General features: G+C 41.4%; 1 protein-coding gene across 1 annotated transcript in view; it reads left to right on the top strand.

Moving 5' to 3' along the window:
* Nucleotides 1–13126, top strand: part of PARP1 (poly(ADP-ribose) polymerase 2) — a 98522-nt gene that overhangs the window by 29803 nt on the left and 55593 nt on the right. Inside the window, exons 2-4 of the mRNA XM_087684645.1 lie at nucleotides 6345–6394; nucleotides 6484–6697; nucleotides 12938–13115. Of these exons, the coding sequence (XP_087540771.1) occupies nucleotides 6345–6394; nucleotides 6484–6697; nucleotides 12938–13115 (442 nt within the window). The remainder of the gene's footprint in view (nucleotides 1–6344; nucleotides 6395–6483; nucleotides 6698–12937; nucleotides 13116–13126) is intronic.

Here is a 13126-nt window from a genome sequence, read left to right on the forward strand (position 1 = left end):
AGAAGTGACCATCTTCTAAACCCATTTGTATGGAAGGGGTTTCTGCCCTTTAGGCAACTGCACCAAGTCCCAAGTGCCATTTTTTTCAAGAGATTCCATCTCTGACAGCATGGCTTTATACCATTTCTTGCTGTCCTGTCTATCCATTGCTTCTTTGAAGCAAGACGGTTTACCACAGTCTGTCAACATGACATACTCAATCACATTAATTGCACCAAGAACAAACTTTACAGGTTGTCTAGTAGCCCTAGATGATCTCCTAACCCAATGGTCATTGTTTGCTGGCTGTTCCTGCAAATTTCCATTTTCAGCATGCTGTCCTGGCATTTCAGCCTGCAAATCAGTATTAACAGCTTGCTGTCCTGGCTGTTCTTGCACATGTAATGGCTCATTTTCATGGGTAATAGCTGGCTGATCATTTCCTGCATTTACAGGTTCATTTACAGCAGGTATTTGCTGCTGTACATCGGGCACATTTTGCTGTCCAAAAGGTATTTCTTCTCGGAATACAACCCTACGGACCTCCTTAGTCTTTTCGGGCTGTTTGTGCATGCGATCTTCCCGGAAGATAATGTCATTGCTGCGTACTACTTTCCTTTTCTCGGGATCGCACAATTTATACCCCATTACATCCTCGTCACCATATCCTAGGAAAATGCATTTACAGGACTTTGGCTCAAGTTTGCTGCATTTTTCTTTACGAATGTGCACAAAAGCCTCGCAGCCAAACACTTTCAGATGAGCATATGAAGGTGGCGAGCTTGACCACGCTTCTTGGGGAGACCCCCCCCCCCCAAAAGACCTGTTTGGTGACCGATTAATCAAGTATATGACTGTCATAGCAGCCTCTGCCCAAAAACCATAGGGTAATGCAACATGAGACAACATCGTACGGACCTTATTCTGAATGGTCCGATTCATACGCTCTGCAACTCCATTTTGGGGTGAATTATGAGGGGCAATGAGCTCCCTCTTTATTCCTTTGCTGTCAGAAAATGCCTGAAAGGCCTTGGATACATATTCCCCACCATTGTCAGAGCGAAGACACTTAAGTGTCTTATCTGTTTGATTTTCAGCCAATGCTAAGAATTTTTTAAACTTATCAAGCACTTAATCCTTGCTACGAATAGGGTAAATCCATACTTTCCGTGTAGCATCATCGACAAAGGTGACAAAATATTTATTTCCCCCTAAAGATAATCCTGGCATTTGATATACATCCGAATGTACTAACTCTAGAGGAGAAGATTTCAAAGAAAGAGAATTTTTATGTGACGTCTGTGCATGTTTGCCATAAATGCAATGATCACAATGCTCAAAATCAGCATAACGAAGACAAGGCAAGTAACCCAAACGAGAAAGCACTTTCATTCCTATTTGACTCATGTGTCCCAATCGGCCATGCCACAAAGAAACACTTGGCTACTCGGTCACGGCAACAACATGGTCACCCATACTAGATACATGAAGTGGATACAAAGTATTACTCTTGCAACCTCTGGCAATAACCCTAGATCCCTTACAGATCTTCCATTTTTCATCACCAAAGGTGGTATGAAAACCACCATCATCTAGCTGCCTTGTGCTAATCAAGCTCTTCTTGAGCTGAGGTATATACCGTACATGCTGAAGTGTAAAGACAGAGCCATGCTGAAACTGTAATTGCACACTGCCAATACCTGCAATCTCACATGCATAGTTGTCCCCAAGATGGACAACACCATGTCGACCCCCTGTATAGGTGGAAAACCACTCACGATGAGGGGTGACATAAAAGCATGCACCTGAATCAAGAATCCAATTATGCATGTCATCATCTGTATCTATAAGTAAAGCATGTGCATGAAAGTGTGAAGAGACAAAGAGTACGTCACTCCCATTGTCAGTGTCATGAGTGACTACATTCACCTCTTCAATTTTTACACTGCTCTTCTTAGGTTGACTGTCTGTCTTCTCTTCCTTGCTATCATCTATCTTCTTGCCTTTTCCTTTCTCTTTCTTCCATTTGTAGCAGTCACGTTTAAAGTGACCCTTCTTGCCACAATGATGGCATTCAACATGTTTGCCACGTGATTTACTGCGTCCCTTGCCATCATATTTTCCCTTTTGTTATGGTCTACCCCTAGTATGCAAAGCACTGGAAGACTTACTGGATGCATTGTTCTACCAATTCATCTCTTCCATAAGTAGAGCACTCTCTACATTAGCACACAAAAGGATGACATTAGAATTGCTCATAGCAGTCCTGAATGTATCCCAACTCTCTAATAGAGTGCAAAGCAAGAAAGTAGCCTTAAATTCCTCATCAATCATGAACTTCAAGGCAACCAACTGGCTGAAAATGGAGTTAAACTATCATGAACTTCAAGGCAACTAGTTGGCTGAAATTGCTGTACCTTCTTTCATATGCAAATCCATAAGCTTTTTCAACCAATACACTTTGCTTGCAGCACTCTTCTGTGTATACAGTTCTTCCAATCTAGTCCATATAGCATATGCAGAATCCAAACCTTCAATGTTGAAAAGCAAGGCATTAGAAATCGATAGCTCTATGGTTGAGCATGCAAGCTCATTCAACTAATCCCAATCGTCTTGATCCATGTCCGTAGGCTTTGCCCCTTTGGTTTTGATTGGGTTTGACTGCTTATTTTGTAACAGGATATTGTAGCATTGTTTTTGCCACACTGCAAAATTATGTGCGCCTTCAAGCTTCCTTACATGCATCAGATTATTGTTGTCATTGCTGTCAGCCATGATTTTTAGCCCAAATGTGACAAAAAAACTAGCAAATGCAAGCCCAAATTGTCACCCAAGTGACCAAGGTACAAACAAGTACCAATCAGCAAGAAATGACCACGTAGAAGTATAGATTTCAGATCTGTAATTAAATTTTCAGAAGCACTAAACCATGTGCTACATCATTATCCAACTGATTACAGCTGTTCCAAGGGCATGTGCATCACATTACATGAGAAATCCCAAAATTTCAGCTGCAATTTCTGTTCTACATGTACCCACGGGCATAAAATTTGACACAAATGGTCAAAATCCCCAAAATTTTGTGCTCAAAGCATCAAACACACATCTGCATTTCCTCTGTCATGCATAGGGCAGTCCAATTTTGCCAAAATAAAGCAATTTTAGCAAAACCCCCAAATTTTACCAAGTGTTGATGTCCAAATTGCGCGGAATTCAACCTGCATGTACATAAAATGACCAAATGCTGCACAAATTTTGCCCAAAATGCAAAAGCCCCAAATTGCACGGGGTCCAGTGTACCTCAATGTCGAGAAATTGGGTTAATTTCAGCCCAATTTGGGCATGTACATTAAAAGCCCCAAATGTCGGGGACAAAATGTCATAAATTCCTGCAATTTCTGAGATAGATATCACTTGCTCGCACCAAATGTGGACAAATCCCCAAAATTTTCAAGTCTTGCGTGCATTAATTTCAGTGAAATGGAAAGAATTTCACTAAAATGTGAAAAAACCCCCAAAATTTCCGGGCAAATGTGCATTGACTTTGCAATTTTTGAGTCAGATTGTCCAATTCTATGTTGAGATTGCCAAATTCAAGAAAAGCCCCAAATTTCTGGGCCAATTTTGCATAGGTCTGAGACTTTATGCTTGCGCGCGTGAAACCCCGTCAAGAAAGGGGTAGAATCTGAATTTCTCTTTGAAAAAAAGGAAAAAAGTTGGAACGTGACGGGGTTCGTTGACCCACGTCGACGTTAGGCGTCATGTCGTCTACCTAGGTGTCGTCCTGTTGGTCATGCGCCCACCCGTTGCTCCAAGATACAGTCCCGTTGGTTGGGCTCATCAGCGCCCGCCCGCTGGTACACGCCTAATCCAAACTCGTCAGTTGCTCTCGTTGTTACCTGGTCTCTAGTCTCTAGCCTATCGCCTATCGCCTGTCGCCTATGGACTATGCCTGTAGCCCATCACGCTTGCTACAGCCCGTTCACCTGCTCCTCAACAGTCCACAAGACTGTTACACGAGACTCTGCATGTCGCTTGCACCTCTCAGCAGCTTGAGTGAGCCATTGGCTCTGATACTAGTTTGTAGGGGCCGATTGAGCACGACGATCGTGGCAGATTGTCCTACGTGCAGTGAGAGACAGAGAGAGAGCGAGAGCAAGCAGTGTAAAGAGTGAGCACGTTTTTAGGTACAATGACGAGTGTACCTTTAGGTTTTTAGATAGATATATATGTGTAAGCACAAGTGCTAAGGGTGCGTTCACACCCGAGCACATTTAAAGGCACGAGGTCTTTATTCCCAACACATTGTCTACTACAGAGGCAGAGTATGTGGTTGGCACTAAGGTATGCAGGGAGGCTTTATGGTTTTCACGTCTGGTGGGAGAGCTTGGCATCACAAAGTTACCTGTTCTCCATTGTGATAGATATATGACAGATGATGGGAGTTGGATAGATATATGTATTTCAGTTGGTTTTTTTCTCCTCTTAAGGCACATTGCCTTTAGGTGGGAGGTTATTGGGAATAAAGGCCTAGTGCCTTTAAATGTGCTCGACTGTGAACACACCCTTAGCACTTGTACTTACACATATATATCTATCTAAAAACCTAAAGGTACACACTCATCATTGTACCTAAAAATGTGCTCACTCTCTACTCTACTCTATCTCACTCTCTTTGTGTCTCACTGCGTGTAAAGACTGACTGTCTCGATCCCCATGCCTAACCCGTCACTACACTTCTTACGAAGGGCTTCTAGATCAAAGGCCGAGGTTTGGCAGAAGAGAACCTTGCTCTGATACTATGCGAAGAAATACCCTAACGTAGAGACATAAATGAAAGTGTACGACAAAGCATAAACTCAACAGAACATAGTTAGGGTTAGGGTAACTTAGAGACAATGAACACAATGGTATTTGAATGAATGATTCTATATTGAATATACAATGCTCATGTAGGAAACAAACTGTGTAGAATGAAAACTATACCCCAAACTCTCGTGTCTCGAGGACCGAGGTAGAGCTATTGAGCGGAAGAGTGTGTTGTACTCTTGACAGACCGCGAAACGCGGCAAGGCAGCCTCCAGATGCTGGACAGCAACACATTTAGCAGTGTGTTGCGCTGGATCAGTGTCGGACAGACATAGGAGAGAAAAACCAGCAAACACAGCTGCATGTGATGACATGGCAGCTTGCACGACAGCCAGCTATCGAAAACACAAGCAGATCTGTAGTAGCAGGGCGGCAACCAGTAGGTGAAAATGCAGCAGTTGGATGCCACATGGCAGCTGGCGGCAGCAGCAGTGTGGTCTGCAGCAGTCATCAGGGCTGGACAGCAGCAGTGGGTGATGAAAACTGTAATGGCTTGAAATAGGAGCCTGATGAATGTAGAGAGCAACTGGCTGCTTCGGCTGAGATGTCCTTTGCGAATGGGGTGTGGGCAATGAAGCTAGAGGGCTTGAAACTTGCAAAAACGAGATTGGGCTGAATGGAGGGCAGCTTACCTATGTATATAAAGTTTTGGGACCTCGCATTGTGGACCATTTTAGAACTCTGTTGAACTGTGCACCATTTTAGGCTTTTCATTAAGTAAGCATTTTTGGGGCTGTTTGTAATTCTTTTGTTAGCTCAACAAGTGACATTAGTGCATTTCGTTTTTGGCACAGTGGTCATGTGCGTGAGCTGACTTGGGTGCCCATATTTTGGGCTCGGGCAGTTTGTGTACCAGTTGTGGTCTTAGTTTGCCTATTTATAGGCAGCCTGCTCCCTCATTGCATTCATCCATCATTCAGCCAAGCCTCCTCATTCTTGTCCCATCCCCTTTTCTTTGCCTAGCACCCACATTGACACTCTGAGTTGCATGTTGGGGCTGACTGTTGCAGCCTTGTTTCATTCAAGCTATTGTCAGTTTGTTCCTTCTCTCTTTTTTTTTCTCGTAAATGTTCCTTCTCTCTCTCTCTCTCTCTCTCTCTCTCTCTCTCGCATTTTTCAGTCTCCTCTATTCGCGCTGCATTCTCTTTCAATTCTGTTGCACTTTCACATGAAAGACTCAATATTGTGTTTAGTCTCAACCATTGAATGCACTTGGATTCACTTTTAAAACTCCATTATAGTACTGAAAGAGTTGTTGAATGTGTGCAATTTCACCTGGTTGCTAGAAGGTGCGCACTTCTTAGAACAATCAGATTTTTGTATGTTTCTAAAACAACTGAAATACACTAAATTCTATCTTTGGATAAGTTGCAAAAGGTGTGCCATTACTTGATATTGTTTTGGGAAGCCTCATACATTATAGGTTGAACCAGCTAATGCTAACACTTGCATTCACTGTTTCTGTATCAAAATGCTGCTGGTAATGCATGTTGCAGGTTTGGCACCATGCTTCCTGCATATTGAAGAAGCAAGGGCAAATCAAGACGTAGGTGACATCAGTTTGTCCTCTTCCTCTTCCCAAAGCATGACTTTTACCATAGCTAATACTGATCAGTGGTATCTGTTATTGAACAGTGCAGATGATATTGAAGGAATCGATAATCTTAGATGGGAAGATCAGATGAAACTACAGAAATATGTTGAAGGAAAAATTTCTGCTACAGATGAGAGTGCATCAGGAAATGCTAGTATTGCCCATGCTGGTGCAGATGGAGAATATGCAATAGAGACTGCTAAAAGTGCAAGAGCAACATGCAAATCTTGTAATGAGAAGATACAGAAGGGGCAGGTATGCATCTCTTTCTACTGTATGCCTAAGTTCAGAGTAAAATTTTAGTTATTGTTGCAATTCATTTTGACAATAAGATCATAGTTGCACTAGTACCACATTTGAAAGGTTTCATACTATACCGTACTTTAGGTACCGTACCTTACGTGTTAGTACCATAAGGTACCAACTTAATGGATGCATATTTTCCCGTTCGAATTGCACTTTGGGATGAGCTAAATGTTCCTTATACTAATATGATTCTCCCATGAGATCAGGTTATTTGAGATTCAAACAATTTCTCTCAACCTTCGCTCTCTCAAGCCTACACTTCTCTTATTTGTATGATCATTCATGTAGGATGTATCCACTCCCATCGATGTAGTTGTAAGTTGTAGGTAGCAGTAGCACATGTTGCACATGCAGCATTAGGTTTTGGCATGTTACCCTCAAGTATTCATCTTATATACTTTAATAGCATTACTATTTAGATTTGAAACATCTATTCTATTATTTTTTGTCCAAAATAATCAGGTTTTTTTTTTTTTTTTTTGGTATTAATATTGTACCATACATTATAAAATCTTAAGGTATCATTTAGTACCATATTTTATCGTACCATACTGTACCGTACATTTTATACTTGACAACTATGAATAAGATGGCTCACCTTCTTTTGAGTAATGTTACATACATTTTTGATACTTGGCCTTGCGTCATGCATACGTGCATGCACGTATGTGGATATTTTTATGGATGCCTTGACATGCATGGCCAGACAATTGTATCAACATGCACAAACTTTGACATACAAAGTTCAGTGGAAAGATGAATAGAGACACATATTCAGATACACATACATATCTGGGTGAATATGCCTGCATGCACATACACTCATACATATACATATCTGGGTGAATATGCCCACACACACATATACTGACACAAAATTCAAGAAGAAATTATGGGGTTGAATACCTAAAACGATTGAAGAACAACAGAAATTACATAGACAATCACTTGTGAAATTATGGGGTTGAATGTGTACAAGGCTCTAAGAACAACAGAAATTAAGTGGACAACTGCTAGCTGTTGAGGCATTAATCAGATTATTGGCATGAATGGCAAGATTATAGCATGCATGGAGAGTTCCAATTGGACGTTGCCTTGCTTTCAAGGTTTGTTTGGGCAGTGACACATCAGCATTGTAATCACCATAAAAGCTTTCTGGAATGCAGAAAACCTGCCAAGGTTATATGCAAGTAGTTGCTCCAATAAGTCATGCAAAAGATTTTTTTAAAAATTTTACACTTAAGCAGATGTAACTTACCATCGATTTTCTGACTGGCATCTAAATAGGACGGCCAAGCTCTTGACCCTCTACCTCTTGATTTGTGTTATTACTCTATAGGTAGACTCTCGTGCAAAATACATTAAATGAAGCTAGGTGGATCATGTGATCATTTTAATAAGGTGGCATCTATATAGCACGGCCAGGCTCTCAGCCCTTGGCCTCTCGAAGATGTCTTGTGGATCCAGTCACAAGGTGCCATTAGCATTCTAGATTGCTAGTTTCATAGTCCACATATTTGTAGCTCTAGGATGTCACTTTCTATGGTTGGTTCATTCCTTGCATTGCATGTTTTCTTGAATTTGACATGCAATATCTCCAATGTTTCTTTGCACAAGCATCTATTGAAGGAAGTCTTATTTTTGTAGAAGTTTTTTGATTGATGAGTTGAGGAGTTTGAGAGAGAGAGAGAGAGAGAGATTGATCCAGTGAGGGTTCCTTTCTTACTCCTAGGTTGATGCAAATGTAAGTAACCTTTTTTGGCATAATGCTTTGGAGTTAGGTAGGGCTGTTGCCACCGTCCTTTATAATATAGTGATTAGCAGATGTAGCGCTCCGTGCTTCCAGAATCCAATGTAGCATGTGTCTTGCATTTGGTTTGATACAATTCTCACTGGTGCGTATGCATATTATTTGGTGGAAAGGCATTGTATGAATTATCGATGTTACAAAGTAGTAGAGTAGTTTGAGCAAGTGTAGCCAAAAAAAAGAGGGCCAACAATGGTAACAAAAAACATCATAGAGAGTTGTTGCAAACATTTTTTAGGCCTATGCCTACCCTTCTACAATAGATCACCTTCATTTTGCAGCCATTGTAGCAGGCAGTCTTCATCCTCTAGGCCCTTGTCATCTAAAAGTTTGTTTGTGTTTTACAGGTTTTTGAGTGACATCTATGGTAGATGGGTATGATTGGTAGGATAAGATGGATCGTGGAACATCTTTATGACAGAGACTGTGAGGACCACCAAAGTGACAACTGTGATTATGAAGACCAGCATTAACGACTGCCTACGACTGCTGAGATGGAGAGGATCAATGTAGAGAATGATGGGATCATGCAGATCAAGAGGATTGTGAAGATTGGCAAGATCATGACATAGAATATTGTGTGGATTATGGCTGGCCTTCTTCTTGCGAACACTTTCTTTCTAGTTTCCATTCCTCCTGCTATCCTCAGGAGACCGAGGGTCCCCATCTTGCTATCATGGCACCCTCTTTATGGATTCCTGTTTTATTGCACCTTCCTAAGAAGGAGAAGTTGGATGGCACCAACTATGTTGTGTGGTCATGCAAGGCGTAGAGCACCCTAGATACCTTTGTTTGATGGGATTGTTACCCAGTCCATTTCCCGCCCCACTGTTGATCCCTGCAATGGATCCATTGTAGATGTGACAACCTTTTGGGACTTTCTCTTCATGAGCTGCCATGACTTCACTTGTGTGTCTCATATGTACTTGCTTTGTAGCAAATGTGTGGATCGAGGTATCTTCACTCCATTAGGTTCGACCTTTCCCACACTGAACGACTCTTGTTACTTTAATCTCTTTGGTTCTTGATTCACCCATTGTGAAGGATAGCATGAACAAGATGGAGGAGGTAAAAGGTGAGCTTGCATCCCTAGAGAGGAAGGTTTGTTTGGAGGATATGACTGTGACCTTTTTGCCATGTCTTTTTTTACCCAAGTATGATGTTTTCTACACCAGTTTGCTAGACAAGCATATACACTACGGGAGCTTCTCCATAGAGATTTATACACATAGTAACATGGAATAGCCATTTTCTAGTTTCCCATCCCATTCCAATCATGTCTCCATACCATCCTGATGCCACTCCCATGGAGAGTTGTTAGAAGTGGGTGCAATGATGGAATCATGGAAGACTGTTGTAATAAATTGCATAAAACAAGAGTGAAGATAGAGAAAAGAAAAAACACAAGAATAGAGCAACATTGCAAAGAGAGAACTCAGAGATATGCTTGGGCAATGGAATCCATCTACCAAAAATGAGACAATTGTGGACAACAATGAGTCATTGGATGTGTGGGCACTAGCACTGAGTCCTCCTCTCCAACAAGACCTCCTATGGAATATAGCAAGTGATGAATGTATGTGGAGGAGGGAGCCCAACAATAAATAGCCAATAAATAATGCCTAAAATGTATTAGGTGGGCGAGCAATAAAATAATCATGAAATGTTGGTTGGCCGTAAAATAATGGCATAAAATCACAAAAATAGGCATGAGAATGCATAAAATATGCTTATGTGCCCAACCCACTAAACTACATCTAGACTCATTGATGAGCTGATTAATTTGTTAGCAAGAGCCCCCTCTTGTGGAAATAAGGGATGACAATTCTTGTCCCCATTCTTCTCCACATCTTTGTTACCAAACTTAACCCTTGTCACTATGTTTGTGAGGCCCCATGTGCATGCATCATTAAGCAAGGCAAAGTATTTCATGTTATTAGCGATTGACTTCTTGAGGTATGTTTGGGCTTTTTAAATTCTATCAATAACACCTCGAAGAAAATCCTCTTAAGGTAAAATATAAAGTACAAGGAACTCTATAAGGAGTATCTGAGTGCATTACAAATACAATGGTTGTATGAATAATCAATTTGGTGGGCTATAATGCCAGATCATTTGAGGGGCAGTATGGAAAAAGGTGCTTCAGTTTGTGAACCGGAGGAAGGCCTTTCTCCCCCGATGGTGTTTATTTAGGTGGATCTTCGTCCTTAGCTTGTCCCTACCCTTGGGATCGCCCCTTCCTGCCAAGTTAACTATTTGTCACCCTACCTCCTCGACACCAAGCACCATTTCCTCCTTATTCCTTATGTTCCCCTTCCCCTCCAGCTTCTATTGTTTCTCAATTTTCTTTGGGAGTTCCTCAGCCTTTAAAGGGGGATCTTCCTTCCATCCATGAGGAGCTGCTATTGGATACATGTGCTTCATATGATTTAGAGGCCTCATAACTTCACTTATAGTAGGATCATCCCTTTTTGATCCCTTGGTGGTTCCAATGTTTTATGTAGGAGTTTGGAGTTGCCTCTTTTCTAGTGACACCAAAGGGTTCTCTGACATCAACCAAGTTATGGCAGCTGTATGGGTATTCACTATGCATGCACTATGCTGTATGAGCAGAGTTTGTTGGAGGACCATGAGCCTACCACTTTTCAAGGTGCTCTTGCATGGGATACTTGGCTTCGTGTTATACAAGAGGAGCTTGATTCTATTTAGTGGAATGACACATGGGATTTGGTTTCATGTCCTCCAAGGTGGAAGATTGTGCGTGAAGTGTATTTACAAGACCCAACATTTGGTGGATGGGACCTTGGACAAGCACAAAACAAGATTTGTTGCCAAGGGGTTTGCTCAGGAGCCTGGCTTGGATTATGTTGGTTGGATTATGGTGGGACTTTTGCTCCAGCCATCCACATTCAAACCATTATTTGCATTTGTAGCCCATCATCACTGGCCTGCATATCAGATGGATGCCATGCCTTCCTTCCTAAATGGCCTCCTTTCAAGAGTGGGTTTATACGGACCAATCTCAAGTTTTAAGCATGCTAGGCAAGGAGAATCATGTCAATTGCTTGTGCAAAAATCTGTCCATGGCCTTTAGCAGGCATCTAGGGCTTAGTATTAATGGATCTTTTGCTTCTTTCTTCAGCATGGCTTTAGGAGATTGGATCATGACCCCAACCTCTACTATCAGTTAGAAGGAGAGTAGTGTGTATGTGTCATCCTTTATGTGGATTATGTGATCCTTACAGGTAGTCATATGCAGGAGGTGCTATGCCGGGAGTCTGAAATGACTGATCTTGCATTCTCCATTTCTTCTTTGGTCTTGGGGTTTACCTGCTACCTTAGAGCATCTTTGTTTCAAAATTGTAATATCTTTGAAACCAAGCTCTAGGCGGGTATCATCAGCCAATGGGTATCGCAAGATAATTTGGGAGGGGCCCACTATTATAGGATGGAGTCCAAATTATCTTGTGCAAGTGATACCCATTGGTGAACAGTACTTGCTCAATGGTTGGCCAGGTCATCCAGTGTGCTTGCAGAGATTGGTTTTCCACAGGCACATAGTTGCTACTAGGAGTTTTATAAATGGGGAGGGTAGAGGCATTTTCCAGTCACGAAACAGAGTTTCAACCTCGGTTCAAAATGGGAAAACAAGAGCTTGAAAAACATAAATATAAATAAAAATAAATTTATAAATATAAAGATAAATGTGTGTGTTTGTGAGTCAGTTGGCCGAGAAGATCATCAGAATTCTGATGGAATGAGGATTGATGATGATGGCGGGCCGGAGAGTAGAGCACGCAGTTGAAGAGTTGGCTAAAAAAAGTGATATTAAAGAGATCGGCTATCGATTATTAACAAAATTCTTGGTTTCTTTTGAACTTCTTTCTATAATTCTTTTAGGCATGGCATACTCCTCCTGTCTCGACTTTCAAGACGGCTCAGTTTGCAGCCCATAGGTAGCTACATCAATTGCTGCGTAGGCATTCATTACAGCTAAATCTTCTAGCCTTTACATAATAAGATGCTTACATTGCCCAAGTTACACATTATACTCATGATTTAGTAGCTACTGGTTTTGCTAGCAAATGTTCAAGAGATAGTACAACCTTCATGGTTACACAAATCTTTGTGGGACTCCATGCATCCTCTCACTATAGATGGCTTTAATGAAGATAAATAGGCATGCAAACACATGCAGTAAGAGTAGAATTTGAAGGCTAGGAAATAAAAAGCTGAAACAACTAAAAACAAGTTTCCTGCTAGCCAAAAAAAAAAACATGGGTGAGATTGTTTCTATTTTTAGAATACTAAAGTTGTCGAGTTGCTTCTATTTTCATTTCACTTGTGGACAGCTTTGTTTGAAGAATGCATGGCTTTTGTAGGTCCGGATTTCCACAATGGTTAATTCAGATAGTGGCAAGTTTCGGGGAAAGGTGCCAGCATGGCGTCATGCTAACTGCTTCTTTGATCTGGGCTGGTGGACTCAACCTATCACAAAAATGTCAGGATGGGAAGAACTGAGTGCTGAAGATCAAGCAACTGTAAAAGCTCTGCTAAAAGGTGTGACAGAA

The sequence above is a fragment of the Lygodium microphyllum genome, chromosome 9 (assembly GCF_053477565.2).
Source record: "Lygodium microphyllum isolate KBCC chromosome 9, Lygodium_microphyllum_v1.1.10, whole genome shotgun sequence".
Taxonomy (NCBI): domain Eukaryota; kingdom Viridiplantae; phylum Streptophyta; class Polypodiopsida; order Schizaeales; family Lygodiaceae; genus Lygodium; species Lygodium microphyllum.